Source organism: Triturus cristatus, chromosome 3_2, assembly GCF_964204655.1.
Source record: "Triturus cristatus chromosome 3_2, aTriCri1.1, whole genome shotgun sequence".
In the NCBI taxonomy this organism is placed as follows: Eukaryota; Metazoa; Chordata; class Amphibia; order Caudata; family Salamandridae; genus Triturus; species Triturus cristatus.
The window spans coordinates 259,902,080-259,929,764 of NC_140584.1; the positions used below are offsets into that span (position 1 = coordinate 259,902,080).

General features: G+C 47.4%; 1 protein-coding gene across 1 annotated transcript in view; it reads left to right on the plus strand.

Annotated features, from left to right (window-relative positions):
- DNAJC8 (DnaJ heat shock protein family (Hsp40) member C8) overlaps nucleotides 1–27,685 on the plus strand; it is a 214,241-nt gene that overhangs the window by 51,591 nt on the left and 134,965 nt on the right. Inside the window, exon 3 of the mRNA XM_085647574.1 lies at nucleotides 2,391–2,447. Within this exon, the coding sequence (XP_085503700.1) occupies nucleotides 2,391–2,447 (57 nt within the window). The remainder of the gene's footprint in view (nucleotides 1–2,390; nucleotides 2,448–27,685) is intronic.

A 27,685-nucleotide genomic window follows, 5' to 3' on the forward strand; every position in this document is an offset into this window, starting at 1 on the left:
ATTTTGTCCTTGGAACAAGAAGGCCTAACCCCCCAACAGCACAAACCCTTTGGATGATAGTTTACAATACCACATTATGGATCAGGGAAAGGCATTGCCTGCAGTTACGGTAGTATTTGTGTCCATGTGTTAATGCTGTTCAAACTTGTATTTATGTTTCATTAATACAAAGCCTTTATTATTGGGGTTAGCGCTCTGATTAAATGTTGTAAGCTCAGACTGCACTACTGACAGTGGTTCCAGTATTAAAATGTGTGCCTACGTTTTCAATGTTTAGCAATATGAGGCTATGTATAATGCTCCCAGAATGCTCTCTAATTAGATGCAAATATTTGCTTAAGCTTGAAAGCAGGATTGATGATTCTTCGCTTTCAAAATAAAATGTTCACACAAAAATGCAAAAACATTTAGCTAAATTACTGTAAAAGTTTAGGTACCATTTCTTTGCAGCATCATTTAGTAAAATGTGTTGATGTATGCTAGTACTTCCCAAAAATATTCATAATGGAAATTCAGTGTTACCAGTTTTAATGAGATTATAGGAAACCTAAAAATAAACAAGTTTTGGTAAAGCCAGTAGGTCCGAAAATGTTGGTCAGCCTTTTGGTTTTGTCAATGCGCGATTTGTTTTGGCATGTTTTTTGTAAAACCTTATTGGTGTGGGAGCTGCTGGGCCCTCACCATTATAACAAACATTGGCAAAAGCAAAAATTGTTTTTGGTCCCAAAAAGCACACATTGCCACAGTAGTTCCTGGCACTGAATAAAACGACTGTGTGTCGATATGCTCCCTGTGAAAGAACAGAATGCTGTCACTCACAGTGAAACTAGCCGATAGAGTGAGAGATAGAATTTTAATAATAACAAATGGTCATGGTTAATGCCAAACCTAATTAGGGGCCCAATTATTAAATAAAGTGTCAAAAGTGCACCCATGGGGTATGTCCTTGCATTAAGGGCAGATGTTCAGCTTTGGCGAATTCACATTACTTTACAGAAGTAGGCCAAGAAATAGTATACATCGAAAATATTTGTGAACTGCATTTTAGCATGAGCAAATATGCAGGTGTAGATTCGCTCATGCGAAAATCTGAGAGTTTGCAAGTTCACTATCCCTCCAACCACTTTTTTCTCAACCCTGAAAGAAGTTTTATGTTTTCCGTTGTCAGAAGTTAATTTCCTTTCTCAGTATGGGAAAAGATTAGAGGATAATTGGTGGAAACCCTTAAAACATACTAGTTAGTAGGCTCGCACAGACTCAAAAGGGCATTTCAAACCTGGAACTATTGCTTCAGCCCAAGTATGTAGAGCTGTGGAAACCTGGCAACATAAGGGAATTACTAGTATTTAAACTCTACTATGGAAGTAGCCCTGGCATAATCAGAGAGGCTACTTCAGAGCTCTTATATAATGAGATTGCTGCCATAATTTGTCCCAGCATTATTTGGCACATAAGGGACAGGTGGATTTTCTAAGAAGACAAGTAGATTTGTGACGCAACCTGCCCCATGGACAAGTAGATATTTTATTAAATTCCACACTCCTGTTAACACCCAAATGTATCCATGAGCAGCAGAAAGGTGACCAGTCAACCTTTGCAAACCGCAGTCTCTTGCGCAGCAGCACATGCTACTGCATTTTTAATAACTTTTTGAACAGTTAAGGTAGAAATATTTGTTTTGTGATTGAAATCTGCAGATTATGCATCAGATGATGGATTATGTGGCACATGCGGCAAATCCATTATTATGCGAATAACGCAGTAGCTGTACAATCGCAAAATTCCTGTGGTCCTGCTCAAGAGGGATAGTAGTTATCCTAACTCTTACCCTAATCTTGCCAAGCTGCATATTAATTGGCTTAATTTGTAGGTACCTGGGACAGATAGGCTAGTTCAAATTTGAAAGATCTGTTACTATAGGGCACCCAGTGAAACACTGGGGGAATTTGTGCATGGCGGAAATCCTGGGCTTAGCATGATGAGGATATAATGACCTTAATCCATCAACAGGTTTTGGTGGGAGGGTTTCTGCAAGGAACACCTCAAGAACAGTAACATCATTTCGTGCAACAACCAGTGTAATCCATAGAACATCATTTATACAACAGTTAGTCTCTTATCTTGGCCCCAGAACCCATCTCTGACATTACACATGGACGCACTCCTGCTTTCGCCCTCCAACATGACACTTAAGACTAATCCGGTTCAAATATACGTCACCTTGATGATCATGAGATGATCATTTTCACTTTACTTCATTTTGGTACTGTTGCCAGCAACCCTGAAGTCCTTTCTGATTGAAGTACATGATATTAATATGCTACAAAATGGTCAAAGTTGTTCTGCTCTGTTTTGAAAGTGACAATTATTTTTAATTCATTCTGATACAGGTCCTCCAACTGGATCCAGAGGCTACTGATGAAGACATAAAGAAGAGGTTCAGACAGGTACGCTGCATATCCCTTTGTTGCAGCTTTTACCTTGGTAACTGGATTAGGTGTGGCTTTCGAAGGGGATGTTGCCCATTGCTGGAATGGGATGATAACGGCAAATGTTGACTCTCGCTATGAACTTCTAAGATAGGTATTGATGTCCTCTTAAAAATTGAATCATAAATGTTTTCACTGTTGTGTACATTCTCTGACATTTAGACCGTTCAGTGTTTATTTCTGTACAAATTGCATTAAGGTATCTTTGCACATAATCATGTTTAGTGTTAAAGCAGTAAACACAGGGTTCTTCTCTCCTCCGTTGTTGGTCGTTTGTACTAAATTCCGTCCTGAGTAGATCGGAATGCGCGCTTTTGTAGCTGCTTTGTCATATTTGACACCTGTTTTCCTTGCATGTTTCCTAAAGTTTACATAGTACTGCTCTCATTCTGTCCCAGGTTTGTGTTTCTGTATCTCAATTTTTTCAATAGATGAGGCTGTAGATAAAATATTTGCAAATGCCATTACTGTTAGTAGTACTAAAGAACTTAACTTCAGTTTGGGGGTTAACCCGGCAGGGGGACAGTAAGAACGTCTCTTTCGCTATTAATCATTGACTTCATAACTCACTCCTCTTATTTATTTCCCAGTGACCAACTCCTATTATCCTGCCACAGTCTCATCGAAAGTCCTAGTTGGATCCCTTCTCTGTCCCCTAAGAGTTCCACTTCTTCCATGAACGCTCACACTACTACATTTATCTCTTGGACTGCTTAGGCGCTTCACTCTCAAATGCTTACTCTTTAAAACGATGGATCTCTAATCTTTTTAAAGTGACAGAGACTGGACCCAGACCATTGACATATTGTCTTGTTCAAAATTGTAATGGAACCCACATTTTATGGGGGCACAGTGTTGATGTCCTCCTCCCAAATCATTTAAAATGTAATTGGAATTGTAAATCATAAAAAAAAAAATGTGTGTTGCACTAGTTTGGTCTACTGCATAATTGTTTAGACTTTGGGTGTGATGCATACTAGTTCTAATCCGGCAGCAAGAGAATAATGTGGTCACCCAAAAACTTTATAAACGCTAGACAGAAAATATTATTTATGAATGGGTTGCATGTTTTCTGCTCCCCAAATTCCTTTCTCATAAGTTAGTTTCAATATTGAAATAATATTTTTTTTTTTTTTTTTTTTTTTTTAAAAGTTTTATTGAACAATAATTCGATTACAAGCACGGGCCTACAACCACCAGGGCCGGCCGCTAAGTACAGAATAAAATATACATTTATCAAAGCTGCAGTCGGTTCCCGGGGCTCGGCCCCGTAGTGACTCCGGATAGTTCTAAAGGAACAGGAGACTTAAGTCCAACAAACACAAAAAACTAAAAGAAAAACAAAAGGCGAGGCATAAAGACAAACAGTGCAGGTCAGGCTTCCTCCGGGGAACTCCAGTTCAGACCATTAAGCAGCACGCGAAAGGAAGGAGTACCGGGAGGCTGGGGACGGGGGGGGGGGGCCAAGGGAAACGAACGTCCATATGTAGTCATTCCAAAAGGTGCCCGGAACCGTCAAGGGTCAGGGGGACATGGCGATATCGGTGTCCACCAGGGGGGGCGTACAGATACCCCCGCGATATGCATTCCATTGCCCCCAGATTCTGCCCCATGCCCCCGGCTTACCACGGGCAACATACACAGTCTTCTCCCTGAACATACACTAGTCCATATTCTCCTTCCATACTGACACGGTGGGCGGCCGCTGGGCCCCCCAAAGCTGCGCTATATCTCTCTTGGCAATCATGTTCCCCAGGGCCGCCCACCGAGTCTGAGCTGCGCTATAATCATTGGGCTCCCACACATTCAGGACACAGCGACGCACCTCCGGCAGCAGCACAACCCCAGTGACCTGTCCCATAACCGTATGTACCCGGCGCCAGTAGTCCGCCACCTCGCGGCACTCCCACAGGATATGGAGAAAGGTGGCGCTGAGCCCACAACCCCGCTTACAGAGCCCATCATCGGAATATCCCATCGAGACTAAGCGAGGACCCGTCACATACACCCGGTGAAGAATCTTAAGCTGTACCAACCGGAGACGGGCCGGAATGGCGACCTCCTTGGGGGACGACAGTGCAGACTGCCAGTCCTCGTCGTCCAATTCCACCCCATCCCCCGTCCAAGCCTCCCGAAGGCGCACCAAGAGGTCAGCCCGATGATTAATCAGTTTCTTATAAATTAAAGAAATAGTACTGTCAGGGACATGTCCGTCAAGTATGCGGTCCTCGAGGGGCGAAGAAACCGGGATCTTGGTCCCCTCTCCAAAGACTGAAAGCAGGGCGTGTCGAACTTGGGCATAGCGGAAGAACTCCCTGTCCGTAAGCTCATATTCGGCCTGAAGAGCCGCGAAAGTCTTAACCGCGCCCTTATGCCACAGGTCTCCCACTTTGCTGATACCAATCGTATCCCACTGGTCAAACCCCTTCGTAGTCCAGAGGCTCCCCAGGCGATCGGAGGCAAACAAAGGAGTAGCACATGTCAGTCGCTCACTCCAACCCGTGGCCGCAGTGGCAGCCCTCCAGGTCCGCACCGCAATCTTAGTAGGACCCGTAAGGGTCCGGCCAGCCGAGCGGGAGTAAAGCGCCCTGTTATAGTCCCCGCCGGGAAGCAGGAACTTGTCCATCTCATACGCCGGATTCAGGCCAGGCGCATACGTGGCATGGTTGATGGCCGAAAGCTGCGCGGCCCAATAATACCTGCGAATGTCGGGAAGCGCGATGCCCCCGTCGTACCAGGGGAGAGTAAGCTTAGCAAGAGCAATACGCGCCCGCCCGTCCCACACCAATCTCCTCTGCAGGCTCTCCACCTCCCGAAAGTAGGCCACTGGGATGACGTCGAAGGAATTCTGGAGTGCATAGAGGAACCTGGGAAGGGACATCATTTTGAACAGCGCGGCCCGACCCAGCGGGGACAGGGGCAGCCTGCACCACCGGGCCGTGTCCTCCCGCAATCGCCGAAGCGGACGCAGGAGATTCTGCTCATAGCGAGCCACCGGGTCCAGCGAAACGTATATCCCCAGGTACTTAAAGCCGCTCAGAGATACCTGGATCGGAAGCCGAGGCGGCAGGAGAGGAGGACCACCGGAGATCGGGTAGACGCAGGATTTAGACCAATTGATCGTGAGGCCCGAATTATTCCCAAAGGAAGTCAAAACGTCAAAGAGGACGTTGAGCGACTGCCGCGGTGAGGTGAGATATAGGAGAATATCGTCCGCATACAGCGAAACCCGATCCTCAAAGCCCGGGGCCCACCGGATCCCTCTAAGCGAGGGCTCCCAGCGGAGCCAAGCCGCGAGTGGCTCCAGGGCGAGAGCAAAGAGCAAAGGGGACAACGGGCATCCCTGCCTCGTGCCCCTGCCGAGGGCAAAGGGCCGAGAGACCCGCCCATTCACCACCACCTGAGCCATGGGTCCCGTGTAAAGAAGCTTCACCCAGCCAATAAATCCTTCCCCAAAGCCAAACTTAGCCAAGACAGCCCAGAGGAATGGCCACTCGATGGTGTCAAAAGCCATCGTGGCATCCAGAGAAACCAGCACGGCCGGTTTGAAGACGCCGCAAGTTAAGAGCGGTGTTACGATGCGGGATGAATCCGCATTGGTCCGGATGAATAAGATCGCACACGACGCTCAACAGACGATTGGCAAGGACTTTCGCCAGGACCTTAGGCTCCGCATTTAGCAGTGAAATAGGCCGGTAAGAAGTACAGCGGTCTCGCGGCTTGTCCTCCTTGGGGATAACGACTATCGTGGCCAAACGCTGGTCGGCCGGGAGGGAACCCGCCGCCAGAGACTCACGGAACATGCGACTGAGGAAGGGCGCAAGCTTGTCAGGGCGCAATTTATATAGCTCAATGGGCAGACCGTTGGGACCCATAGCCTTGCCCGAGCGAAGGGAGCGGATCGCGGTCGCTATTTCATCCGCCGACAAGGGGGCGTCCAGCCGCTCACGGTCTTCAACGGACAGGCCGGGCAAGGCGATATCCCTCAAAAGAAGGCGAGAGTCGTCCTCATCCCTGTCAGTCACTGGGGAGTACACAGCCCGGAGGTGGTCGGCAAAACATTCCACAATCTCGTCAGGCTCCGTCACACACACACCATCCGCAGCACGCAACTCCGGGACCACACGATTCACTCTCTCCTTCCTGTCCAGCCACGCGATCAACTTTCCCGCCTTGTCCCCGGCATCGTACAGTCGACCCTGCTGCTCCCTATACATAGTTTTGGCCGCGTCAGTGACCAGGGACCTATACTCAAACTGTTTCAGGCTGAGGGCATGAAGCCCGTCCGGAGTGACATTCGCCTCCAAGGCCGACTCCAGCCCCACGATGTCAGTCTCCAGCCTCACCACTGCCTCACTCTTGACCCTCTTAGCCACCACTATCTGGGAAAGGGCGTGTCCGCGGATCACGGTTTTAAAGGCTTCCCACAGGGACATTGCAGACGACACCGACCCCTCGTTATCCAGGAAGTATTGGTCCATAGCCTTGACCAGGCTGTCACGAGTCGTAGGGTCTCGCAGGTACCATGGGTTAATGGGAGCGATCCGCCCTGCAGACCGCGGCCCGGTGTCGAAAAGAAGCCACAGCGGAGAATGGTCGGAGATACCCCGCGCCAGGTGCCTGACCTCACGAATCCGACCAGTCTGCGCCGCGGGCATAAGGAAGTAGTCTAACCTAGAGAGACTCCCATGCGCCCCCGAGTGAAAGGTGAATTGACATTGGGTCGGATGCATTAATCTCCAACTATCCACCAGGCCGAAGGTATCCAGCATCCCACCCAGCCATGCCTGGGCAGCGGGGAGGGTCCTTGGTGGGTGACGATCCAGTTCACCCGAAACCACAGAATTAAAGTCCCTGCCCATGAGCAGGAGGCTGTCCGGAAGTTCAAGCAGCATTCGACCCAAGTCAGTGAAGGTGGAGTTCTGGAGGCCCGGGGGGACGTAAACTGAAACCAGGGCAAGGGGCTGCCCCTCCCACCTCCCAATCAAGCACACATAGCGCCCTCTGTCATCCGAGACTATCTTAGTGATCTCCACCGGAAGTGAGGTTCGCAGGAGAATGCCCACCCCCCTGGAACCAGTTGTGAAACCAGAATGGGCCACGAGGCGGTATCCCCCCCTGTTCATTGCATGACAAACATTACCAACCAGATGCGTCTCCTGGAGAAACACCACATCAGGAGTCAAACGACGCAAATATTGCAGTACTACACCCCGCTTGATACGGTCCCCCAACCCATTGACGTTCCATGACATAAGCCTCAACCCGTCCCCCCCATCCCCCCCAATAGATCAAGGGTCCCCCAGCCTGCAGCACAGTTCCCAAATGTGGACAAAAATCAGTACCTCGCCCTGTAAACAAAAAACACACAGCAAAACAACCCCACCTCCCCCCCAACCCCACCCCAGGACCAACTCCCCCACCCTGCACCCCTGCGGGCCAAAAAACCCCCCCAACTTGCAGTGTGCCTGTCGCCCCTCTAACCCCATTCTACGAAAAGACCCCAGAGGAGGTAAGGGACCCGTCCCCGCCCGCCCCCCTCACTGGTCCTGGTTAAACACAATATGCAAGTGAAATAAGACCCGACTGTACAGTGCAAAACGGCAAAGTCAAGGACCAAAAGTCATTCTAAAGGGGACCCGTCACCCGCGGTGCCCGCAGAGGGTCCGGGACGGCCACCTCCGTCCGGCAGAGAGTCCAGCCAGTCACTTGCAGCCACGGGAGAGTCAAAAAAGGCTGTCCGATCCCCATGTTCCACTCGGAGTTTTGCAGGGTAGAGCATCGAATACTTTAGGCCCAGCTCGCGGAGACGACGCTTCACCCCTTGGAATCCCATCCGTTGTTTCTGGACCAGTTGCGTGAAGTCCGGATAAAAATTGATGGTCGAGTTCTCATGACGAACCGGGCCGTGGGTCCGTGAGGCCTGCAGAATAGCGTCGCGGTCCCTGTAGTAGAACAGTTTGGCCACGATAGGCCTCGGGGGGGCCCCCGGCCGTGGCCGACCGCCCGGAACTCGATGGGCCCGCTCCACGGCAAAGAACTTACTTAGGCCAGCCGGGGACAACTGTTTCAGGATAAGTTCCTCGACCACGAGGTCAACCGGGCGGCCGTCAGAGGACTCCGGTACACCTATGACGCGGGTGTTGTTGCGTCGGGCCCGTCCCTCGAAGTCCTCAAGCCGCCGGGCCATATGATCGTTGACCACCCTGATGTCTCCAAGCGCGGCCCGCAGATCCGACACCTCCGCACCGAGGGTGGAGGTCCGTGTGTCGAGAGCCTGGACCCTCTCGTTAGTTTTGGAGAGGTCGGCCCGGATCAGGGTGACATCAATCGCGACAGTGTCAATCTTACGGGCCAGGGCCTCATATTGCGTCGCGATGGTTTCCCTAATGCCCTCAATGGCGCCCATAATGTCCTGCAGGGATAGTTCCGTAGAGACGGTCGCGCCTCCCTCCGCAGTATCCGAGGGGGGGCCAGCAGCGCCAGAGGGCCCCCTGCCCTGGGTGTATCGGTCCATGTTATTGCTCTGGACTGCTCCCCCGCGGAGGGAAGCCTTGGTCTTGCGGCCCTCGGGACCCCCTTTGCCCCCCATGTGAACACGGTCACTCAAGGGGACACCCAATCAAGAGGTGTAAGGGCACCAGCAAGAAGACCACAAAATGTCGGTATAGGGGGTCCGAGGCGATAGGCACTCTAGTAGCAGGTGAAAGAAAACCTCATTCAGAGGCCCAGGAAGCACCTCGCCACCCCGAGCGCACCCCCCTGCCGGTCTCCTGAAGTGCAAAACCGAAACCGAAAGTGGTGGATCGGCAACTGGCACCGCGCTGAAGCCGCTGTTGTTCAATTGCAGCCCGGCCCCTCGGGTCACCTTCACCCCGGTCACCTCCGTCGGGTGGGTCCCAAAAGTTCCGACGGCGACAACTCAGGATTCCCAGGTCCGATTTGAGTTTTGAAAAGAGATATATGCTCAGCTGGTCTTTATCTCCCAGATTCCATAAGCCACGTCAGGATATTCTCAGGATAGATTCCGAGGAGCAGAGAGGGTCCGGGGAGCCCTGTGCTCACGCGACCATCTTAGATGCGCGCTAGGCTCCTCCTCCAATATTGAAATAATATTGAATAATAATGAGTGGCACTTTCAAATTTCCTTCAAAGTGTAACCATTGATGGAAATTCTATGGCTCCCTGCCTCTTCTTGTTATCAGGAGGCCATAATTTCATTTTTTGCCTCATATGCTTGGTTCCTTACCGTTCTAACAAAGCCTGATTTCGCACATTTTCATGGTTTTAATTGGGCTGGGTACATATGGGTCTCAGACCAGGCAGTAATTAAAAAATGACTTTGAAATGGCCCCATATTAGTCCTATATTCATGTCCTTAACTTCAATTTCAAAAGCACTGACCGATTTAGGTTGGTACCAGGTCAGTTGCTTCTTCTTTCTTCTCCGCTTTGGTGGCTCTTTGGTGTCCTTTCTATCATTAGGTCATCAGGATCTTCTTCCCTGGTGCCAGGGGATCCCATAAATACTGAATTTAGGTTCATTAGTGGAGTGTCGGGTAGTAGCCAATGGGCTACTGACCCCTGGGGGTCACTATACCCCCTATATGACGACTTCCTGTGGGAAGTGAGCATAACTCGGTCCCGGAAGTAGCCATAATCCTGTGCCAGAATTCCGTTGTGTGCCATCACAAAGATGGTTACCTCTGAATAGCTGTGACCAGTAGCCCACCTTTGGGGTGGTACTAGCAGGGATGTTACACACCCACCTTATTAGCTCATTTTTCCACATGTCCGGGTGCCAAGGGGGCTCTGGCTTCCTCTCCTGTAGGGGGAGCCAGATTCATATTCCTAAAGCGGCAGGCTCTTTGAAGCTTGCTGGCCCAAGAAGGCTCATCAGCAGGTCATCCTGTGGGAGGGGGTGGTAGTCTTCCTGGACAGGCCTTTGTTCTGGGTCTCCAGAGAGCAAATGCTCTTACCCTAGGAATGCAGAATAGTGTTTTGGGTGGCAGACTGGCAGAAACCAGTCAGCAAGCACACCAGAGGCTGCTAGGTTTTCAGGGGGCACATCTAAAGTGCCCTTTGGATGCATGTATTGATCAATCAATCAGTGGTTTATAGAGCGTGCTACTCACCCATGAGGGTCTCGGGGGGAGGGGGGGAGAAGGAGGGGGGGGAGAAGAGGGAGTGGGGGGAGTGGGGGAGGGGGGGGAGTGGGGAGGGGTAGGTGGGGGGAGGGAGCTCTGGATCAGTCGAAGAGCCAGGTCTTGAGGTCCTTCCTGGAGTTGGGGAGCGTCTGATGTTGACCGGGAGCTTGTTCCAGGATTTAGCTGCTATGTAGGAGAACGCTCTCCCGCCAGTTCTGTGGATGCGGGGGACCTCTGCCAGGGCAAAGTCAGCGGAGCGGAGGTTCCTCTTGGGTACGTGGAAACAGACTCGGTCGTTGAGGTTTTGGGTCCGGTGTTGTTGGGGGATTTGTAGGCGTGGGTGAGTAGTTTGAAGGTGATCCTCTTCTCGACGGGGAGCCAGTGGAGGCTTCGAAGGTGTTGGGTCATATGTTTGTGGCATGGTGTCTCTAGAATGAGCCTGGCTGCGGCGTTCTGGATGGTTTGTAGTTTGTGTAGAAGAGTTTTTTTTTATTTCCTGGCGTACAGGGCGTAGCCGTAGTCTAGTCTGCTGGTTATGAGTGCGTGGGTGACAGTCTTTCTGCAGTCGGGTGGGATCCATTTGAAGGTCTTGCGGAGGATGCGGAGGCAGTTGAAGCTGGTGGATGCGACGGCGTTGATCTGGCGGTTCATGGAGAGGGAGGAGTCGAGGATTATGTCGAGGTTCCGAGCGTGATCTGTCTGGGTGGGTGGGCTCCGGAGTGCCGCCAGGTGTTGCCCCAGGTGGAGGTGCGGGGTGTGAGGATGAGGACCTCTGACTTCTCGGAGTTGAGCTTTAGGCAGCTGTCCTTCATCCAGGTGGCTACGTTTCTCATTCCTTCCTGGAAGCTGAGTCTGGTGATTTCTGGGTTTTTGGTGAGGGAGAGGGTGAGTTGTGTGTCGTCAGCGTAGGATACGATGCTGAGCCCGTGCTGTGGCGGCGATGGGGGCCATGTACATGTTGAAGTGCGTGATGGCGATTTCCCTCCCGGGCGGTGTGGGCGGTCCTTCTCTGGATTTTGTATCAGTCAGGGATTGCTGTGGGGGCCGGAGGTGGCGTTGGTCCAGGTTTCCGCGAAGAATGTGATGTCGGGCGAGAGGGTGTCGATCAAGTCCCAAATCTACGGCGTGTTGGTGTAGGGTGCGCACGTTGAGGGGGATGCAAGTCAGGGTTTCAGTGTGTTGTTCAGTAGGTGGTCCTTCGGTGGCCGTGGGCGTCTTGTCGACGGTGAAAGATCTTCGGCAGTGTCCGTACGAGAACGCTCTATGTATGGTGTAGGGCGAGGATCTTACGCAGTCAGCATGGCCTCTGGGATTGTGAGCGTGGAGGTTGACTGAGTCGTATCAGTGGGTACCAGGAGGACCAGGGTCCTTGGCGCTGGTCGCGTTGCGGACGGGCTTGCCTTAGGCGTGCCTGTGGCGCGACCGCACCGCGGTCTTCATTATGTAGGAGGGGGACGGGAGTAGAGGTGGAGTGGGGCTGGGTCAGGGGGCGGGGTGTGTGGAAGAACAGGACAAGGCGGGAAGCGCTAAGGCGCTATATAACAGTAATGCCCCAGAAATTACAAAAACGTGCAATTACACAGCTTTCCTGAAAAGAAACACCAGGCCTGAGGCAGAGTCGGGCGCGAGGCTCGAACTCTGCGCGTGACGGACTGCAGGCGTGAGATCGGCTGGCCTAGCTGCCGGGGAGAGTGCTGCCTGGACCGGAGGTCAAGGCTTTACACGCGCTCCCCTGCAGCGGTCACCATTATGTAGGGGAGGGGGGTGGAGGTGGGAGTGGGCTGGGTCAGGGGGCGGGGCGTGTGGAAGAGGAGGAGAGCGGGAAGCGCTAAGGCACTATATAACAGTAATGCCCCAAAAAGTACAAAAACACGCAATTACGATTGATAAATCCAACACTGGCATCAGTGTGGGTTGACCAATCCGAGGGGTTTGATACCAAACATCCCTATTTTTAGTGAGGCCATTATGTAGCCGTCAAACTCCTTTTTAGTGTCCAGCACATGTTCAACAAGCATTGGCATAGCCAGTATGTCTTGCCTTTGGGACCTTATAAGTGTTTAGCTAGAGCTATTGGTTTTTGTAATGTTTGCTATATTTTGATGGCATATTGCAGTAATGGCAATAGGGTTTTGAACTTAGTGCAATATATATATAATATATAAAGAATAATTATGTTAGATATACAATGAAAGTTTGAAGATGTTGTTAGTATGGGGGTTAGAAATACATTTGTGTGAAACAGTTGGAGTTAGTATGAAAGGAGAGTAATTCAATATAAATAATTGTACCTGGAGGTATTAGAAATAGTTATTGAGAGAGTAATAGGAGTGAGAGATTAAGTTTAAATTGTGTATGAGCTTCAGAGAGGGAGATAGAGTAAGTGAGATTGAGAAAGATGGAATTAGGGTGTAGTCGATAGTGTGCGTTACATTAATTGGCATTTTAGGAGATAGAAAATAATTATAGTATTAGTGCTTGTGAGATGTTTAAGTAGAGTAGGCGCTTCTGCAATTATGTAAATAATGGTTGTGATGTAATGTTTTCCTGAGGGGGTGTCTTTTTTGTAATTCAAACTTGTGTATTATTTTTGGCAACAGCAGGGTTCTCCTTAACTTTCCAATGTAACTCTATTGTCATTTTAAGTATGATGATCATACAATTATACCATTTTTTTTTATAGGTGAAGACAATAATGAAAGAAGCTTCATTTAGACAACCTGCTGTACCACAGAATGAAAATTTAGTTTTAGAAGGGATAGTGTTTAGTATTTGAGAAGTTTGTTTTTTAAGCTGAATTCACATGTTCTTGACTTGGTACCATTATATGTTTAGCATACATTTTTATTTATTTTTACTAGAGTAATTGACCACTTTAGTTTTTTTTTTTTTTATTGCTTCATGTATGCTTTTTTTACATTTAATGGAGAAGTTACGGACTGGACCAGAGTAGCAGCTAGCAGCACTGTCTGAAGGACTTAGAATGAGGAATTACCACTGGGACCAGAGAAGCAGATATTAGCACTGTCTTGAGGACTTAGAATGAGGGAAGTACCGATGAGACTAGAGGAGCAGCACTATCTAGAGGACTTAGAATGAATAATTACCACTGGAAACCAAGACACAGCTGTATTTCTGTCGAGAGGACTTCGAATGGGGGAGATACTGACTGGACCAGAAAAGCAGCTAGCTGCATTCTCTAGAGGACTAAGAATGAGGAATTACCACTGGGAACAGAGACATGGCTGCAGCACTGCCTAGGGGACTCAGAATGAGGAATTACCACTAGGACCAGAGAAGCATCTGCACCACTGTCCAGAGGACTTAGAATGAGGAATTACCAATAAGACCAGAGAAGCCGGTAGCAGCACTGCCTGGAGGATTTAAAATGTGTGAATTACCGACCGTACTAGAGAAGCAGCTGCAGCATTGTCTAGAGAACTTAGAATGAGGAATTGCCAATGAGAAGCAGCTAGCAGCACTGTCTAGAGGACGTAGAATGAGAATCACTGACGGGACCAGATAGCACCTATCGGCACTGCTCAGAGGACTAAGAATGAGGAATTACTATTGTAACCAGAGCCACAGCTGGGTCACTCCCTAGAGGACTTCAACGAAACCAGAGAAGCAACTAGCAGCACTGCGTAGAGGACTTAGAATGAGGATTTGCAGAGGTGACCAGAGATGCAGCTAGCAGCACTGCTTAAAGGACCAAGAATGAGAAATTACCACTATGACCTGAGACACAGCTGCAGCACTGCCTAGAGGACTTGGACTCCTAGCCTTAGCCACGATACCCCGCATCCACAGGACCAGATCAGCTGGCAGAACCTTCTCCTACCTCGCGGCCAAGACCTGGAACGAACTCCCCCACCGCATCAGCGTGCTTTAAAAACCCTGATTGATTGATTGAGAGAAGAAGCTAGCAGCTCTGTCTAGAGGACTTACAGTGAGGATTTGCTGATATGACCACATAAGCAGCTAGCAGCAGTGTCTAGAGGACTAAGAATGTGAAATTACTACTGGGAACAGAGACGCAGCATCAGCACTGCTTAGAGGACTTGGAATGGAGGAGTTTCCAACAGGACCAGAGAAGCAGCTAGCAGCGCACTCTGGAGGAGTTAGAATGAGAAATTAACACATGAACCAGAGAAGCAGCTAGTAGCACTGTCTAGAGGACCAAGAATGAGGAATTACCACTGTGACCAGATAGACAGCTGCAGCACTGCCTAGAGGATTTAGAATGGGGAAGCTACTGACGGAACCATGGAAGTTGATAGCAGTACTGTCTAGAGGGCTTAGAATGAAGAATTACCTTTGTGACCAGAGACACAGCTGCAGCACTGTCTAGAGGTTTAGAATGAGGAATTTCTGACGGGAGCAAAGACGCAGCTGCAGCACTGCTGAGAGGACATGGAATGAGGAGTTACCAAGGCGACCAGAAAAGCAGCTAGCAGCACTGTCTAGAGGACTTAGAATGAGGAATTACCACTGGGACCAGAGAAACAGCTAGCGGTACTTCGTAGAGGACTAAGAACAGAGAGCTAGCTGCAGCGCTGCCTAGAGGACTTGAAATGGAAGTTACTGACGGGACCAGAGAAGCAGTTAGCAGCTCTGTCTGGAGGAGTTAGAATGTGGAATTACCACTGGGAACATAGAAGCAGCTAGTAGCGCTGTCTAGAGGACTAAGAATGAGGAATTACCACTATGACCAGACACCGCTCCAGCACTGCCTAGAGGATTTAGAATGTGGGAGTTACTGACAAAACCAGAGAAGTTGATAGCAGTACTGTCTAGAGGGCTTAGAATGAAGAATTACCTTTGTGACCAGAGACACACCTGCAGCACTGCTTAGAGGACTTAAAATGTGGGGATTACCACTGGGACCAGAGAAGCAGCTAGTAGTATTGTCTAGAGAACTAAAAATGAGGAATTGCCTCTGTGACCAGAAACGCAGCTGCAGCACTGTCTGGAAGACTTAGAATGAGGAATTACCACTGTGACCAGAAAAGCAGCTAGCAGCACTTCCTAGAGGACTTCGATTGGGGGAGCTACTGACGGAACCAGAGAAGCAGCTAGCAGCACTGCCTCAAGGACTCGGTGAGGAATTACCTCTAGGACCAGAGAAGCAGGTAGCAGCACTGTCTGGAGGAGTTTGAATGAGGAATTACCACTGGGAACATAGAAGCAGCCAGTAACACTGACAAGAGGACTGTGAATGAGTAATTACTACTGTGACCAGAGATACAGCTGCAGCACTACCTAGAGGATTTAGAATGGGGGAGTTAATGACGAAACCAGGGAAGTAGCTAGCAGCACTGCCTAGTGGACTTCAAATGAGGAATTACCACTATGACCAGAGAAGAGGTTGCAGCACTGTCTAGAGGATGTAGAAGGAGGAATTTCTGACAGGACCAAAGAAGCAGCCGCAGAATTGCTTGAGAGGACTTATAATGAGGAATGTCTGATGGGACCAGAGTAGCTGCTAGCAGTACTATCTAGAGGACTTGGAATGAAGAATTACCTTTGTGACAGAGTCACAGCTGCAGCACTGCTTAGAGGACTTAAAATGTGGGAATTACCGATGGGACTAGAGAAGCAGCTGTGCACTGTCTGGAAGACTTAGAATGAGGAATTACCAAGGAGACCAGAAAAGCAGCTAGCAGCACTGTTTAGAGGACTGATAATGAGTAATTACCTCTAGGACCAGAGAGGCAGATAGCAGCACTTCCTAGAGGACTTATAATGAGGAATTACCAACAGGACAGAGAAGCAGCTACTAGCGCACTCTAGAGGATTAAGAACGAAGAATTGCCTCCTGGACCAGAGAAGCAGCTAGCAGCATTTCCTAAAGGACTAATCATGACTAATCAACATTGTGAACAGAGACTCAGCTGTGGCACTGCCTAAAGGGTATTGCCACTGGGGCCAGAGAAGCAGCACTGTCTAGAGGACTTAGAATAATTACCACTGGGACCAGAGACGCAGCTGCAGCACTGTCTAGAGGAGTTATGAGGAATTACTGACAGAACTAAGAAGCAACTGCAGCACTGCCTAGAGGACTTACAATGTGGGATTTACCGACGGGACCAGAGAAGCAGCTGCAGCACTGTCTTGAGGACTTAGAATGAGGATTTACCAGTGAGACCAGAGAAGCAGCTAGCAGCCCTTTCTATAAGACTTAGATGAGGAATTACCGACGGGACCAGAGTAGCAGCTAGCAGCACTGTCTTGAGGACTAAGAATGGGAAAATTCCCATTGCATATCGCGTGCAAAAAGAAATTGGCAGCAAGTTCTTTTGGTGCTTATAAAGCAATTAAATTCGAATTACTAAAATAGAAATGTGGACTAACTTTCATCAGTAAGAAAAGCACAGAAATCCCACAAGGATAAACAAACCCACTAAATTAAGTGAACGCAGAAACATGACCACCTAAGTCAACACTGTTCTATTGTTGCAAATGTGCAATATTTTTTTACAAATCAATGTGCCAGTACGCTCCGTTTACAAAGTAAGAAACAAGGGTTAAGTAACCCGAAACTTTAATTGACCTCTCAAACGTGACCTGTAAAGAAATGTTTGTAACATTGAGGCACGTTTTTTTTTTTTTTTTTAAGAATGTGCCAACGCTTTCTGTGTAATAAAAGCTTACTGAGTTAATCAAATAAAGTTATATAAGCCATGCTGGTCACTGTGCCCCTGGATTCAAGCTGGCCTAGCTGATGAAGAGTGACGTACCCCAAAACCAGTCCCAAGATGCCGGTTTCCAGTCCAGGGAGGACCTGGTTTGGCAATTTGGTCTGGACTGTTCCCATGAGGCACAGGGTCAAGACTGAGATTTTGCATATGGCTGGGTCCAAACAGGGGTGGCGTAGTGGGCAAAAGAACGATGGATTTAACCCAGATCTCTTGACAAGGGGAGAATGTTTGAATCATTCAGCATTCCGTCCATCATTTTTTGAAGTTATGCCTTTGAGCTCCCAGCAGAGCTCTTAGTAAAATGTGACTACATACAAAAGACTGCGAGCTAACTCTATATTTTTTTTACCTAAAATGAACTATAGAATGCAAAAAAGGAGCACAGCTGTTATAAGCACAGTGCTTCAGGAATAAGAGCCTCTGCAGCATCCATATGCAGCCCTTTCAAGGGCGACTGCCTCTGCAGCACTGATGCCCGGTCCTTGTAAATGCAGTCTCTCCGCAAACATGGCCCCTGCAGCACCACAGCTACATCTGGGCAGGATTAATGTTTCATGCACAAACACAACCTCCACACAATTATATGCATTCTTTTGTATTCATGAAAGGAAACTAAAGGCCTGGAAGTTCGTAAACACAAGTGCTTATTACAACAAAAACGAGAAGGAACAATGAGTGAAATACTACTGCTGTTGTGTGAGCTGGCCAGCCGGGAACGCTTTCAGATGGCCACCAAAAAAGAACAATGAGGGAAATCCGCTGAGAGAGAGCCAATAACCCAAAGCAGGACCAAAAACGAACTATTAACCAATAAAAAGCAAAGGTTTCTAAAGGACAATGAAGCATCCAATAAAAAGCCAAAAGGCGGCATGAAAGCCCATACGGTGATTACAGCATGTCTTACAGAAGGTGCATGTGCGCTGCCTAGGCTCGACCTAAAAATGGCTTCCCTGGTCACTTGTACTGGCAGTAGTAGGACTGACCAGCACAGGGGCTTTTATGCTCATGCAGGTATGCCCTCGCATGTAATATTCAGCCCCCTGCCTTGGGGCTGTCAGGCCAGCTGTAGTGGTGACTTACAAATATTGCATGCAGGGTTAGGGACATGGCACACAGGGAGGTGTATAATAAGATCAAAGGGAACTAGCTACAGGGTAAAAGCTCCATGTGTATGTTTTAGAATGGAAAAACATTTGGTTTTTTTAAAAGACCCTCACCCACCAACCTAGTTGGTGGCATGCTTCATCATCGGGTCTCACCCAAGGTACCGAGTGTACCGTAGGTGTGCATCGACGCCTGATTATAGCGGAGCAGGTTGTGTGCAGTGAGTGTGCAGTGAAGGTGAAAAGTATGCCTTTTAATGGTGGGCCCTTGGCAGCATTAACAACGGAGAGGCGGATATTTAATGGAGGTAATTTATGGTTTCAATATCCCGTGTGGTCAACATGTTTCAGCCAGGTCTCAGTATTAAACTGGCTTTCTTCAGGACCTATGTGAGGACCTTGGGTGGGACCCGATGATGAAGCATGCCACCAACTAGGTTGGTGGGTGAGGGTCTTTAAAAAAAAAAAAAAAAAAAGGTTTTCCATTCTAAAACCTACACATGGAGCTTCTACCCTGTAGCTAGTTCCCTTTAATCGTTACATACATAACAGGGGATTTGAACTAGCATAGTTTATCCTCTCTCCGCTGTTTGATATTCATCACACAGGGAGGTGTGACCAGTCCTGTATTCACTTTTGTCTGTACCAAGACACACAGCCTGTAATGGCAGCCTTGCAGGTGCTTGTTGAGGGGTCCTTTAGGGTGCTGCAGCGCTTAGGGGCCCTCTTTAGTACCTCAGACTCTAGGTACCACTGACTAGATACTTAAAGGGGGTGCTAAAGGTTTGGTCATTTGGGGGAACAATTGTTCATTTTTAGTGAAATAACACTGGTACTGGGGACCTGGTTCCCAGGAACCCGGTCCACTTCAAAGTTGAATCCAATACCAGGCAAAAAGTGTGGGGTACTGCAACAAAAAGTCTGCTTCCTACACTAGCCGTCCCCCCTCCCCCCTCCGTCAACCCCCGGCCCACAGGCCCAGCCAAACCTGGGAGAGTTTTCCTAGTCTCTCAGGCGAGGAAGAATAAGGAAGCATGCTGGATTGTTGCAGGGCCTACTCTGCCTTACATCCTCCTGCCTAGGTCATTCCCTCTGAGGAGCTGACCTACCTCAACAGTGTTGGGACCCAATTTAAAATGCCCTTTGCCTACTCTTTAGTGTCCTCACCCATTCTCCTTGTTGTGGGATCAGAGGTGTCTGCCTCTGCTAATCCTGTTTTAGCCAGGGCAACCCCCAGCGTACACAAAGAGGTTACCCACAACTTGAGCAACCCCACCATAACCAACAGGGTCAGGGGACCTAGCTTTCTATTTTACATAGGGTCCGACCACCATGCCAAGGACAGTGCAGCCATAAAGGGCAACACCTAGCAGAGGCCACCAACAGTTGTCAGTGCCCAGAACCACACCTTTAGCTCTTCACTGACAGGTGACGGTGCTAACATACAGGCTTCTTTGGGTTCAGGTTGCCTGTCTTTCGTTTTAGAGTGGGGGGTAAATACATCCTGTAGCCAACACCCTCCTTCCACTTTCTCTTCGGTAAGCTGAGAAGCCACCATTTCATGCTTAACAGCTGCCTGGCTAGTCAAGACTTCTTGTGGGCTAGGTAGGGCTTCATCAGGGACACTTAGAGAGCCCTCCCTAGCAGGGGCACAGTCTCCTTGGCTTACTGGAACTTTGGCTAAAAGTTGACCTCCATTCCTACACTTTCTCTCTTTCTTTTAGGGCTTACTTGCTCAAACTGCAGGTTCAACACCCTCAGATTCCCTGGGTAAGAACTGACACTGGACCAGTACCTCGTTTTGGCTCAGACCAACCTCTGGGTGGTCATTCCTAAGGATACAGTCAAGGGGGGACGTCGGTACTGTTTACCGCCCTTTTCCAACTAAGGGACCCAGCTATCTTAAGGGAAACTAAAGCCACAGGCCTAATAGTAACCTCCCCTGGGATAGCCCTTACGCTTTAAGCGTTACCTGGGATATGCTGGTGTTAGAGTTCCAACCTGTCATGCACAATGTTGTGACTGGAAATTGTTTATCTCAGGGCAGTGACTAGGATTCCATTCACCACCAGTAGGTGGTGAAAGTGTTTGCTGCACCTGGAATCTCCAACTCTCCTTTTGGGCCCACTTTCCAGTTAAAGGCTTGGAGGACTTCCTTGTCTGAGGAATCCCCATTAAAGGCTACACTGGCAACCCCTGGAGGTACACTAGTGGGTTTGTTCTAGGAGTGCTCCCAGTAGAGTTGCTGTCTGAGGAGGTAGTGGTGGAGTCATTGTCAACTTCATTCACCTCCCAGTATGCCTCATCTTTCCCATTGGGGTAACCTTTATTTAGCAAGGCCTTGTAGTTTTCTGCCAGGAATTGCTGCAGATGAGTTTTTGTTGGTATATGTGCCAATGCATTTCCATGCCTTACATAACTCCTTAAATTGGTATACTCCAAGGTGCTCATAGGGGTCCAGGTTGAGTTCCTGGGAGGCCCTTCTACAGACATGGTTTTAAAGTAGGTGGGAACCTTTTAAGAACTTTAAAAAAATGCTAAGTACTGCTTAAGGCCTAACTAACTTTACTACTCTTTAAATTCTGAACAGTTTTGCATAGAGACTTAACCGAGGCCCTAACAGCAATTTTAAAGCAACTTAGAAAAATTGAAAGTCGGATAAATAATGTTTCTAACTAAAGACCATTTTAGATTCCTCTTTGGAATCACTGATCAACCAGGTGGTACAGCAAATGCCAAGTCTTCTGTACCACCGCTGCACCACCAATGTAGGAAGCTGGCTCTTTATGTGATACATCAAAAATCTGATATACCATGTAAATAGTCCTGGGGTTCACTTATGAGTGGAAAGGGGCTTGCTGTGCAATTCCAAAGTGCTCTATTAGGGGGTAGTGTGGTCGAGCTGCCTTAGATTTAACACAGAGGAGTGAAAGACATTTGCAAATACACACAATGATTCATAAATTACATGCATGACTCAAGAAGGAGATCCACGCCAATTTATAAAAATACCAAGTACCTTTATATGTGTTCAGGCATCAGAGAAAAATTGTTAAGGTAAGTATGTTTTTAAAAATAATTTTTTTCTTTAAAAGATGGACAGTTTTGCAACGTTATCCTTTGGAAGGAAGAACAAGTTCTGCAAAAGGTACAGTACATCGACTTAAAAGACCAATCTCCAGGAGTTAAGGGGATTGGTGGGCAATGTCTAAGGCAGCACCAACAGTAGTTCACCAGCAGCACGAGGGCGGCCGGTGCAGGGTGCTACTCCGTGTCGGATGCCTAATGCTTTTTAATGGGCATCGATCACTGCAAAAAGGTGGCTTCTTTTCCTGTGAGGGGAGCCAGATTCACATTCCAAAGGCAGCAGCTTCTTTGAAGCTTGCCTGTCCAAGGAGGCTAATTAGCAGGCCGTTCTGTGGAAAGGGGGTGTTATACACTCTTCCCGGACAGGCCTTTGTTCTGGGTTTACTGAGAGCAAATGCTCTCACCCTATGATGTCAGAAACGTGTCTCGGGTGGCAGGCTGGCATAAATCAGTCAGCAAGCACACCAGAGGCTGGTAGGTTTTCAGGGGGGAATGGCCCTCTGGGTGTATGTATTAATACATTCAAGAATGGCATCAGTATGGGTTTACCAATACAAGATGTTTGATACCAAACATCCCTATTTTTAGTGAAGCCATCATGTAGCTGTGGAACTTTTTCACCAGTGTCCAGCACTTTTTTGAAAATGGCCTTCCTGGTCACTTGTACTGGCAGTAATTGGACTGACCAGCACAGGGGCATATCTGTTCATGCAGGTATGCCCTCACATGTAATATTCAGCACTCTGCCCCAGGGCTGTCAGGCCTTCTGTAGAGGAGACTTACACATGCTACATGCAGGGTTAAAGACATGGCACACAGAGGCGTGACATGCCGTGTTTTCACTTTTGTCTGCACCAAGACACTCAGCCTGCAATGGCTTGGTGAGGGGGTCCCTTAGCATGGCACAATACATGCGGCAGCCCTTAGGGAACTCTTTAGTACCTCCGGCCCTAGGTACCAAGGTGCCATTGACTAGGGACATATAGAGGGTGCTAAAGGTGTTGTCAATTGGGGTTACAATTGTGCATTTTTTGGAGAAAAAAAAACACTAGAAGTGGCGACCTGGTAAGCAGGAACCCAGTACACTTCAGTCAAAGTTGCATCAAATACCAGGCAAAAAGTATGGGGGGGGGGCAAAGCATTAACACAATAACAAAACAAACAAGATCACTTAGCGAAGACTGAGTGCTGATAATGGATACACACAGCCCATCTTAAGAGTTCGATTGCAGCCAATGTGCACTCAAACCTGCCCCCTCCTTGTGAGTTGCACCCCATATTTCATGAGTTGTAACTGCTGCACCCACCATAGCGCTTTGAGATCTAAAGCGCTACATAGGTCTGATCGATTAACCAGTCGCCAACATGCTGTGCTTTTAAAGAGAAAGTTTCCAGCTTCCTCATCATGTCGTCATGAAAGCGCCAACGAAAGGACTCCCTGAATGATGCAACGGACATGAAGCAGCCGCTGCGATCAGAAATAAACACTGTGAACGTTGTCCAGTTTCACAGTAACATTTCCTTCATGTTCTTTAAGTCACAAAACAGTAATACTAAAAGCATCTCAAAATAAAGGAACACAAACATATTGCAAGTCAAACGGGCGCAGCAAAGCATTACCACAACAACATGTTCTTTGATGTTTGATGTTCTTTGAACGAGAACATCAAAGGGGCGCCGCGAAAGTGATCGCGGGTGAAAGTGATCGCGGGCGCTTAATGAGCATGACGAGGTTTGCCAGCCTCTGCTCCTAAGCGCACGCCCGCGCACATGCACTGTAGCTCTAGGCTGGCCATGGTAGCATTTTTTGAGCCCTCACAAAAAGTCTCGCCAGACCAGCGCATGCACTGGGTCAGACGAGACCTAAAAATGACAAGTTGCAACTTCTATGTGTGCTACACATAGCAGCACGTATAGAAGTTACAAATCGCCATTTAGGATCATTTATGTGCAGGAAGGGGCTACAATCATCCCCACAACACAGGCACCCTTGCTTTATGGTGCAAGGGTGCCTGCGTTGGCGCTAGGTAGCTGTAATTGGTGCCAGCGCAGGGAGAAACTAATGGCTGCACAGTATTTTTGTAAACACGGTTCAGCCCTTCATTTCCAAAGTGGCGGAGCGCGGCGTCAAGCCAAGAAGGGTAGCTCCGACACTTCCCTTGTAAATATACCCCTTAGTTCTTAAACGCATGCATGCAATATCACTACCACAATCATTACTTAGCACCAATACAAGCATGACAAGGTTTTTGAGGTCATACATTTTCTATCAGTAGTCTGAAGATAAAATTCAACTTTAAAAGTCTGTTGTTTATATGTATGGAGTTTGATTAATTATAGACAGGGCAACTGGAATGTTCGCTTAATTATACATCTGCCACATAGTCCATTATCTGCTGCATAATCTGCAAATTATAACAGATAAAAATTTGTTTCTAGCTCAGACGTTTCAAAATTTGCTAAATATGCTGTAACATGTTACTGCGCAGTGGAGGGCAGTCTGCAGACTTTGACAGGTCACCTATCTTTAGCTTATTGCTATATGTGGGTTATAAACTGGTACTAAAGAGGTGCAACTAATGCCCAAACAGTGTTATAACCAGTTTAAAAATGACAAAATAATATTATTGCAAAATGTGCCGCATAATGCTGCATAATTTGCCTTTTCTTGCCACATAAATTGCTCAACCCAGCCGCATATGACCTCTCCTATCCCATAATACCAGTGGTCCTGATTATAAATTTAAATTCTTGAAGCATAATCATCAAACATTGACCAGTATGTGTTCTGCGACTACTCTGCAGTAGTGTGTTGCTTCTTCAGGGCCTTATCTTTGCATAATTTTGTTTATTAAATTGCATAAATGTGATAGTGTCACACCTTTAGTTACAATCAATACCAGAAATAAAAAAAAAGGGAAATAAAAAAAGGCATAGAAATCGAGCAAAGGCAAAGTAACCAAACAATTGTTACTATTTGTAAATGCTAATTTAGATATAAAAATAAATAGTGTTATTTACAACAAAAAAATCTCAATTTGTTTTTAGGCCCATATGTTCCGCTTTAAGGCGGAAAAAGAAATTACACAACGTAACAAAAGTTAGAAAAAATTAAAAAAGAAAACCAGAATTGAAATGCTTGCATTATAAAATGAGCATTATTATGTGCAGTATCAGAGTATAGGGTGGGTATGAGCCAAATTCCTTTCCATTGCTCACAAACAAGTTCTTGTGATTTATATTTTACCAAAGTGTAAGGCATGCATGTTGCCCTACAAATGTTTTATACTTTAATATAGAATCTTGATTAGTGCATACACCCCAGTGGTAACCTTAATACCATGTTATCAACAGATTTACACAATATTAACAGGACAGGGAATCGTTCGATCCCTACCTACTCCACAATCTTAACAATACACATCTTAACATCCATCATCTTTTTGATTCAGGAGGATGCATAGGCACATAAGCACAAGGATCTCTCCAAGCAAATAAGGCTGCACGCACTGTTGAAGGTACTCTTCCTGCACAGCCCAAACCCAGCTGGGACCTGTAGCTGTTTCACCTTCAACACCCCAGCCACACCTCCTTCCCCACACACAATCAGCCCAATGTAAACCCAAAGATCAACCAACCGATTCTTCCTTGGCCAACCGCAAACACATAAAATACCTTTTCTAAAGCCTTCATAGGTCCACCTTGATACCATTCATCATAATTAGGGCGCTACCTCTAAATACAAATGCTGTCTTTGAATTCAAGGGTGTAGCTTGGACCAGATTTGTTTGATCAGTTTACCACAAAATATTTCCTCGATTCATATGCTGTGCATAATTCTACCATCTACTGGTTGGTCCATAACATGTTTGTAGTAGTTTTCTTTTCTTTTTTCTTTTTGGTCTTTGATTTGAGAGGAGCCTTATAACTCAAGTGGATGATGATTGTAAGCCCACAATGCCCCTGTAGGAAGCTGACTATATAATATATCAAAAAGAGATATACTGTGCAATGAGTCCAGGCATTCCCTTATAAGGTGCTCTTCTTGTGGGTACTTTGGTAGAGCTGCCTTAGGCTTATCAAAGAGGAGTGTTGGACATCTACAGTCAATAAATGATGCACAAGACTCAATAATGAGATCCACATCAATTTGTAAAAGTAACACATATCTTTATATATATTTAGGCACCAGAATCTATATGATCAGTTAAGTACATTTTGCAAGAGAAATACTTTTACGTTTTAAAAGCCAACTGTGAGAAAGTGGCTCTGTATATACTGTTCCTTAATAGGTACAGGGTGTACAGAGTCCACAGACCCCAAGGGTTTAACAGAGGTTAAAGTTAGATATAACCTTACTCTCCAAAGTGGTAGCCTGGTCGAGCAGTAAGGCAGTATCAGAGGACAGTGTAAAGCATTTGTTGTACACACTCAGTCAGCAAATAGTTCCACACACTCAATAACTGAACTCTAGGCCAATTGTTTGTATATAAAAAATATATGCTTGTTTTATTTTAGAACCAACACTTGGAATTAAATATACTTTCTCGACAGGAGATGTTTCATAAAAATACTTTTGTATATGCAATAGACTTTTTAGTAAACAGTTACAAGTAGTTGCAGTAGGCAACTCTATTTCTAAACACAATACATTGAGCTCAATGATAAATTCAAGTTATATGCAACAGATTACTTTTTAGATTACTTTGGTAATTCCAGGACTGGATCCTAGATTCAGTCCTGGGTCAGTTCTCAGAATCAGTTGATGAAAGTCGACTTTGGTACTGTAATGATTTTTAACTAATATTTATCTATTTTAAAAATTGACACTTAGAAAATATTTCAGAGCAAACAATCAATGATTCCCTATGGAAGAAAATTCAGGTTATAGGTACAGTATGTTCTCGTTACTTTTGTAATCCAGTACTGGGTGCCTAGACTCAGTACTGGGACCTTTATCCAAAACAGGTAAGTAATTATGTTTTCAGATATTATACGATTTTTGAAGAATAATTAAAAATTGCAGAAATCAACACTTAGAAGAAATTTCACAGAAAAACAGTCAATGGTTTCCTATGGAAGAAAAATGAGTTAAAGGTAAGTATAGTTGTGGGTACTTTTCAGAGTCAGTGCTGGGCATCAAGATCCAGCACTGGGAGCTCACCTAAGAGCAGGTGAGTAAATTTGTTTTTGTCACTCGGCTGATTTTTGGTGAATATTTGAAGATTTGAAAAGTCCACACTTAGAAGAAATTTCAGGAAAAAGCCAGTCAATGTTACCCTATGAGGAAAATGGAGTTTGCAGTTTAAGGGTAAGTACTCGACTGGCAGAGTTGAGGTTCTGGGCACAGACTCAGGGGTCTCCCAGGGTCAGGTAGGTACAGTTGGTTCACCCTCCGCGACTCTAGGGCGGCCGGGTGCAGAGAGAGTTAGGCCCAATGTTATCCTATGCGGGATAGGGGGGCCTTGTTTGGTGGCTGCTGTCTGGCAAACCACGCGGCTGTGGGAGCTGGGCTCCTGGTCACTTACTCAGGGCAAGTGGGGAAGTAGGAAAGTGTAGAGTTTTCACTGCCAGGGCCACTCGGGCGGCTGGGTGCAGAGGGCTTTTGAGCCTTCGGGCGCTCAATGGATTTCAATGGGAAATCTCCGGTTTGGAAAAAGACTGCAGGCTCGGGGACGAGGACTCTTCAGGTGCCACCACCACTTCGAGAGGTAAGTTGGGTAGTTGGAGGATAGGTAGGTACCCCGGAATTGGACACAGAGGGCCGTGGGGCGCCGGGTGCAGGGGTGCCTTTTGGTGTCGGAAAATCTTACCCTCTGTTGATCGCGGTTGGGGTGGCACACTGTTCTGAGGCTGCAGGCTTCTTCAGGATTGTCGAGGGGAGACCTTGGGTGCCGGACTCGGGGTCACAGTCGCCGTGGGGTCGTCCTCGTGGGTTTAGTTCACTCCGGCACCGGCCAGGCTTGGCTGGTGCAGAGTGGGCTGGGATCGCGGTTCTGGGCTGCTGCCAGGGGTGAAAAGTAGGTTCTGAGTAGAGCCTCTACTCATGGGAGTCCCAGGGGATCAGAGTTCAAAGGTAGCCAGGTCCTCCGGGGTTTCCTAGGTTGCTGGCCACAAGAGATGCCGGGTTTGGAGCAGGAGCAGGTTCGAAGTCGACAG